Here is a 7,101-nt window from a genome sequence, read left to right as displayed (position 1 = left end):
GATGTTATGGTATTCGTCAGCAAAGTAAATTTACACAAATGTTCGGGTAATTTAAATACTTTAATGATAATTAATATCGAGATCAACAGGGTTACAACAGCAACAATTATTATCGTGAATTTAAATCTTCTATTTTTTCAATAACAAGTCCAAGTTCTAAGGTATTCAAAGAAGTGCCGATTGTTTAAAAAGTAAATATTGAAATGTAATAAACTGTAATAATAAAGTTGACGTTTCTATTTCATGTTTTCTGTCTTCTCTAGCCGATACCAACTTAAGTTAAAGGGAAAGGTTCGGCCCAATCAACTCTATTTTATATTGTTCATAGCCTGCACGTACATTTATAAGAGCATAAGTCCAACCTGCAACCTGCAAGCTGCAAGCTGCAACCTGCAAATTACACCCTCCGCTTACTTGCACTTATTTTAAACTCTTAACTTCTGGATTTGCTGTCCAACCCCTTATTCACTTTGCCACGCAGGAAACATACGGTGACCACTATTTTTTTAAAATAATGAATTCAACCATACCCTAACCCCATTATTTTCTTAGTTTAGGAAAACCAACGAGTTAGGAAAAAATAAATAGTAAAAAAAAAAAAAAATAAATAACTGGAATCAAAAATTAACCGCAACATGTACATGCATTGCCTTAAAGTGACAGTGATGAGCCAGCAACTGCAGGTTTCGATGTTCTTTTTAACCACTTCTACAGTTTTATTTCTTTTACTACCACGAAGCTACATCACCATTTGTTAAGTAAACAGGAAGTTATTGCTGCATTATTGCTGTACACTCACAATTTCTCGAGCTTGGTGTTATTTTGAAAAAGTCCGTCCTCAAGGAAAGAAAGCTTGTTATTCATCAAATCCCTAAACAAAATCAATTGAGCAAACTGACAGTTTTAAATGTCTATACAGTATGAATATTTATTGTAACCTATAGAGATATCAGCAAAAACAAGAAAGGGTGAGTTAATAGGCCATTTCCTAGTTGCCCTTTGCCTGTGATTAAAAGAAAGTCTACGTGCAAAACCTTTCAAATAAAAATGAGTTTGATTTGCATGAAAATGGGCCTGTAGGTGAAAATCATTTTCATATGAATGGTTTCCCACGTAGACTCGTTTTGAAATATAGGCAAAGGGTAACTCTGGAATGACCTATTAAGGAGGCTCGATGTAGTTTTTTTAGCCGAAGGGTGGTCGTTTTGAAAATTAAAATTATCTAGGAAGCTAATGTTCAATTTTTGCCAAAATACACAATAATGATCAAATATGACCAAATTTTAATTTTTTACCCATCACTTTGTCACAAAGGTTACCATAGCAACCATTGATGTTTTCTTTTGTTCTGAAACAAGCTTGATTTTCTCGAAATCTAGATTGACTCTTGGTATTCCTTTTTTGATATGTTCAAGTATAGTAGATTTACTACCTGTACACAAAATTTTAAGAAAATCTGTAAGAGCGTTTTAGAGTAAATCAAGAATGAAGTTTTCGGTGTTTTCTTATAATTTCTTACAATCGGCAGTTGATATATTTTAACAAATTAGAGCAAAAAGTCTTTCGCTTTTAGTTAATGGTCTTTCATGGTGTAAGTATTTATATTTCAGTGAGGGTAACTGTGCTCAAATAATACGCAACAATTTTAAAGCGCCTATTTTATATTAAAACAGTGTTTTTCTGAAAATTTCATTCTTGATTTACTTGAAAACTCTCTTACAAATTTTTCTAAAATTTTGTCAACAGTTAGTCAATCTACTAAACTTTAACATATCAAAAAATAAACACCAAGAATCAATCTAGATTTCGAGAAAATCAAGCTTGTTTGAGAACAAAAGAAAACGTCAATCGTTGCTATGGTAACCGTTGTGACTAAGTGACAGGTAAAAAATTAAAATTTGGTCATATTTGATCATTATGGTGTATTTTGGCAAAAATCGAACATTGGCTTCCTAGGTAATTTTAATTTTCAAAACAACCACCCTTCGGCTAAAAAAACTACATCGAGCCTCCTTTTAAAGACTTTTCACTGGAAATTTGTCAATTAAAACTTTCATGACACGGGTTACATACGAATCAGAAGACAAAACGGTTTTATTTATTGATATTGACATCTTTTTAGGTGCTAACGCAATGTAAAACAACGTTTACACACCCACGGGGAAAAAATATAAAAACAATCGGCGACGTCAACCAATTCCAACTTTTGTCATCAATTTTTAAAAACATATGACCAAATTAAAAAACAAACAAGCAAACATACAAACAACAGCAACACCAACAGAAACAAGGATCCAAAAGAGGGGATTCTGTCGCCTTGGATTATTTATGGGGTTTAGGCATAGAATGTTCTTCTTTTGCACTACACATAGTTAGAACAAAATGGTCCTTACAATTGCCTTAGCTCCTTGTGATTTTTAAAGATGTCACGTGAGATGTAAGCGATTTCATTGCCTTCTAGTCTCCTGTAATGAGAAATGTCAAAGCATCATTTACTTTCCATCAATCATACTTTACCAAATTAACTGTTTTAAAAGTGCGCCAGGGAGGGAAGAAACTTCCTTTGTTACACGACTCAAAAAGTAATCATAGCGGTACCGGGCAACCGAGACTGCGCAGTAGCTATCCAATGGTTGGTAAGGGCGTAGTGAATAGTTTGACAAAGTTCATTGTTTAGTTCGCATGATTTGGTCTTCACCGTGCACATATTTGATTGCTATTTTGAAGTCTTTCGGACATCAAAAGAACAAACAGTGATAACGGTGACCAGTCTGGCAAAATAAGGCTATTGAATTGTACTAATTAAAAATAACTCCAATGGTTCTGAAAATATTTCCCAGTTTTTGGTTGTTAAATTTCAACCGTGACAATTTTTTCGCTTGTTTTTCCACGCCGTCAAAACATTCTCAGTGACGTGAGAAATTAGGTGAGAAATCTGGCTGAAAAATTCCAAAAACATCTCAGCGGCGTAAAACATCAAACGCAAACACCGCGACTATACGCATTTCACATGCACGCAGTCATTGATATTTGAATCTTTCTGAGAAAACAAAAACTTTGGTTTGACGTCTTTCTTAGGAACGACTTGATTGACATAGACTCGCACCGTTTCCAGGCACTGCTATGTATTCAAAGAAAATTGCCGACTTTCTTCCCCCCCCCCCCCCCCCCCCCCCCCTCGGCCCGCGCTGACTTTGAACGTTAAAAAACTTTTTCAATATGCAACCAAACGCTGCCAAACTTTTAAACGTTTTATTGGTTTTAAGTACATTGCAGTAATTTTGGGCGAATCTCTGACGTTTTGGAAAGATTTCGAAATCCAAGATGGCGGCTGTTTTGACCTTACGATGAAATTGTCACGTGATGTGACGTCATCATCCCACGTTACGTATACCAAAACTTAGATTTTCGGACATACAATATATCCTGTAAGTTTCAGTGTGATTGCTTTAATATTCTGGAAGTTACAGGGGGGGGGGGAGGGGGGAATTGCCCCCACCCCCGGTCTGAAAAGATTAAAAAAAGCCCGGTTTGAATAGGATTAATCTGATTTGCCTGAGGTCAGCTAGTCTCTTGTAGGAGGATGGAAACATAAAAAGTTGTTGCCCTTCCTTGATGACTGCCTCGACGTTTAACGTAATTACTTTGGTACGTCAAACACACAAATAGAAACAAGCCACTTACAGTGATTCCAGAAGAGTCAGCTGATGAAAGATGTCTGCTTCGAGATTTTGAATTAAATTGATACTCAAGTCCCTAATTGTGAGATAGAATTAAAGGTCAACTTTTACTCTAAATACCCTTTGGCGTAGTTTGCCGCGAAAACTCATTGTTTTTTTTTTTACCTTTCCATGACAATAAAAAGGTGTATTTGGGGCACTCGAGATAAACCATCTGGAAATCTTGAGTAAGCTGAACGAGTTTTGCGCGCAGTGCATGAAGGATGCAATAGGGTTTGTAATTATAGTGAAACGTTTGTGACAAGAGGAGACGATCATTTAACAAAAAGTATTGCTAAGTTGTTAATATTAGCGAAACTTACAAGTGTATCAATAGAGCTGTTCCTTGAAATAAGCCTGCTGGTATTTCCTTGATCCTGTTGTTTGCCAAATTTCTAAATAGGTACCAAAAGATCTTGTTGAATCAGAGAAAGTTACATATTTTTGCACTCTTGTTACACGAAAGCTGCAATCCTTTCTTGGACAATCAGAATCAATCCATGTATATATAATATAAAATAAATAAGGAATAAAGCAATGCAATGTAATCAATGTCGGTGAGTGTGTTTTAAGAAAATGAATTCATTATCCTATTTGAATGCCTTGACGTTTATGTTTACTACGTAAAACTGCTCTGTTATATAAAAAACGCAAAAAGAAACAAAAACTTACAGCGATTCCAGAAGAGTCAGCTCATTAAAGATGTCCGCTTCAAGGTTTTGTATTAAATTGATACTCAAGTCCCTAATCATGAGATAAAATTAAAGCCCGCTTTTACATTAGATGCCCCTTGATGTAGTTTGCCGTGAAAACTAATTGGTTTCATAATCTTTTCCTGACCAAAAATAGTGTATTTTGGGCACTCGAGATAAACTGCTTAAAAAACTTGAGTAAGCTGAACGTGTTCGGGCTGGGCGCGCAGTGCATGGAGGATGCAATTGTCTTTAAAGGAAAGGTTTGTGACGAGAGGACATAATCATTCAACAAAACATATTGTCAATTTGATACCTTTAGCGAAACTTACAAGTGTCTTAGTAGAGCTGATTCTTGAAATAGGCCGGCTGGTATTTTCTCGATGCTGTTGTTTGCTAAATTCCTAAAAAAAATCATACCAAAATATCTCGTTGAATAAACTGCAATCATTTCTCAACCAATCAGGATCAATCCATTCACATTATTTTAAAATAAAAGGCAAATAAAACAATGCAACGTAATCTTTAGTCGGCGAGTCTGTTTTTAAGAAATGAATCCACAATTCTAGTTGACTGCCTTAGAGTTTATATTTATAACGAAACACTGCTTTGTTATCTCAAAAACACAAAAAGAAACACGCCACTTACAGTGATTCCAGAAGAGTCAGCTGATGAAAGATGTCCACTTCAAGATTTTGTATTAAATTGATACTCAAGTCCCTAATCATGAGATAAAATTAAAGCCCGCTTTTACATTAGATGCCCCTTGATGTAGTTTGCCGTGAAAACTAATTGGTTTCATAATCTTTTCCTGACCAAAAATAGTGTATTTTGGGCACTCGAGATAAACTGCTTAAAAAACTTGAGTAAGCTGAACGTGTTCGGGCTGGGCGCGCAGTGCATGGAGGATGCAATTGTCTTTAAAGGAAAGGTTTGTGACGAGAGGACATAATCATTCAACAAAACATATTGTCAATTTGATACCTTTAGCGAAACTTACAAGTGTCTTAGTAGAGCTGATTCTTGAAATAGGCCGGCTGGTATTTTCTCGATGCTGTTGTTTGCTAAATTCCTAAAAAAAATCATACCAAAAGATCTCGTTGAATAAACTGCAATCATTTCTCAACCAATCAGGATCAATCCATTCACATTATTTTAAAATGAAGGCAAATAAAACAATGCAACGTAATCTTAAGTCGGCGAGTCTGTTTTTAAGAAATGAATCCAAAATTCTAGTTGACTGCCTTGAAGTTTATATTTATAACGAAACACTGCTTTGTTATCTCAAAAACACAAAAAGAAACACGCCACTTACAGTGATTCCAGAAGAGTCAGCTGATGAAAGATGTCCACTTCAAGATTTTGTATTAAATTGATACTCAAGTCCCTAATTATGAGATAAAATTAAGACCCATTTTACTCTTTGGGGAGCTCGGAATAAACTGCCTGAAAAGCTTGAGTGAGTGTAAAATGTGGGCCTTATAATGAAACTTTTGCGACTAAAACGTTATCATGTTATCAGAACGTATTATTTTGTCGTGTTTTCGTAATTGTCCTCAATTGATTTAACAATTTCGACTTGTTGTACTCAATTTCGGAATTATTGAGGTGAATTTTTGCAGGTACATTATCAGGTTGGTTAAAATATGTAGTTTTTGTTTGTGCCAGGGATCATGAATGAATTGTCCACCTACGGGAAAAAAATAATTAAAAGCACTTACATTGTCTTCAATCTATTAAGATTTCTAAACACCTCAGGCAGCAAAGTGCTTATCTTGTTTTGACGTAAATTCCTTGTAGAAAGACAGAAAGTATTAAATATGAAACAAAAAGAACCAGATCATGTCAAGTTTATTCTCTTTTTTTTTGGCTAGCTGTTATTACAGGGTTACACTAGTTTAGATTAATCAAAGGTGCCTAGTGGCCCATCGACCGGAGCTTATTATTTTCCGAAGCATGAAGTGTCTTGCCGAAGAACACAACGCAGTGGACTCGAAGCTGGGCCAGGGCTCGAAACCGTCCCACCCAATAATGTCTCGTTCATTTCCTTTTAAACTATGGCTGTTTTAAAGAAGGTTAACACTGGAAAAATACGGGGTTACACTAGTATAGAAACAAGACCATAAATACAGTGAAAAAGACCAAATTTTCGTATGTCTACTTTTGCTTGCGGTTGAGTGAAACTTTGTTATTTGTGAGGAAAAATTTCAATATAAGGTCGAGTAAACAGTCAAAGCACATTTTACGGCCTAGTAAACAGACAAATTTTCTTCTCTTTGCTTTCCAGCAAATAACTCATCCATCTTATAGACGGAAAAGAGGCCTAATTTACAAGTAAGTTATTCAGTTACGGAAGCACTCGACACTTAAAATAACGTAATCGGCTTACAAATACGAAAGGGACTTCAAATCGTCAAAAACACCAGCAGGAAGATTTGTAATTGCATTCCTTTGCAGCTCGCTGAAAACCAAAAAACGAAACAAAGAAACAACAACAACAACAACAAAAAACATCAAAAAAAACAAAAACAGAACATTAAAAGGGAGGCCATCGGTAAATGAAAGTATGATTACAACAAAATACTAACTTAAATTGCCAAATTCTTCTAAAAGTTAATATAGTTATCTGCTTAAAATATGTAGATAAACCAAAAGGTATAATTAGTAAACCTTAAACAATGCATTCTGCT

General features: G+C 35.2%; 1 protein-coding gene across 1 annotated transcript in view; it reads right to left on the bottom strand.

Moving 5' to 3' along the window:
- Window positions 1-7,101, bottom strand: part of LOC144652488 (uncharacterized) — an 81,007-nt gene that overhangs the window by 17,363 nt on the left and 56,543 nt on the right. Inside the window, exons 12-13 of the mRNA XM_078512503.1 lie at window positions 2,394-2,465; window positions 800-871 (exon numbers count right to left, since the gene is read on the bottom strand). Coding sequence (XP_078368629.1) covers window positions 800-871; window positions 2,394-2,465 — 144 coding nt within the window. The remainder of the gene's footprint in view (window positions 1-799; window positions 872-2,393; window positions 2,466-7,101) is intronic.

The sequence above is a fragment of the Oculina patagonica genome, chromosome 4 (assembly GCF_052425735.1).
Source record: "Oculina patagonica isolate OP01 chromosome 4, crgOcupat, whole genome shotgun sequence".
Classification (NCBI taxonomy): domain Eukaryota; kingdom Metazoa; phylum Cnidaria; class Anthozoa; order Scleractinia; family Oculinidae; genus Oculina; species Oculina patagonica.
The sequence above is the reverse complement of the archived record's forward strand: the minus strand, read 5'-3'. Positions and strand labels throughout refer to the sequence as shown.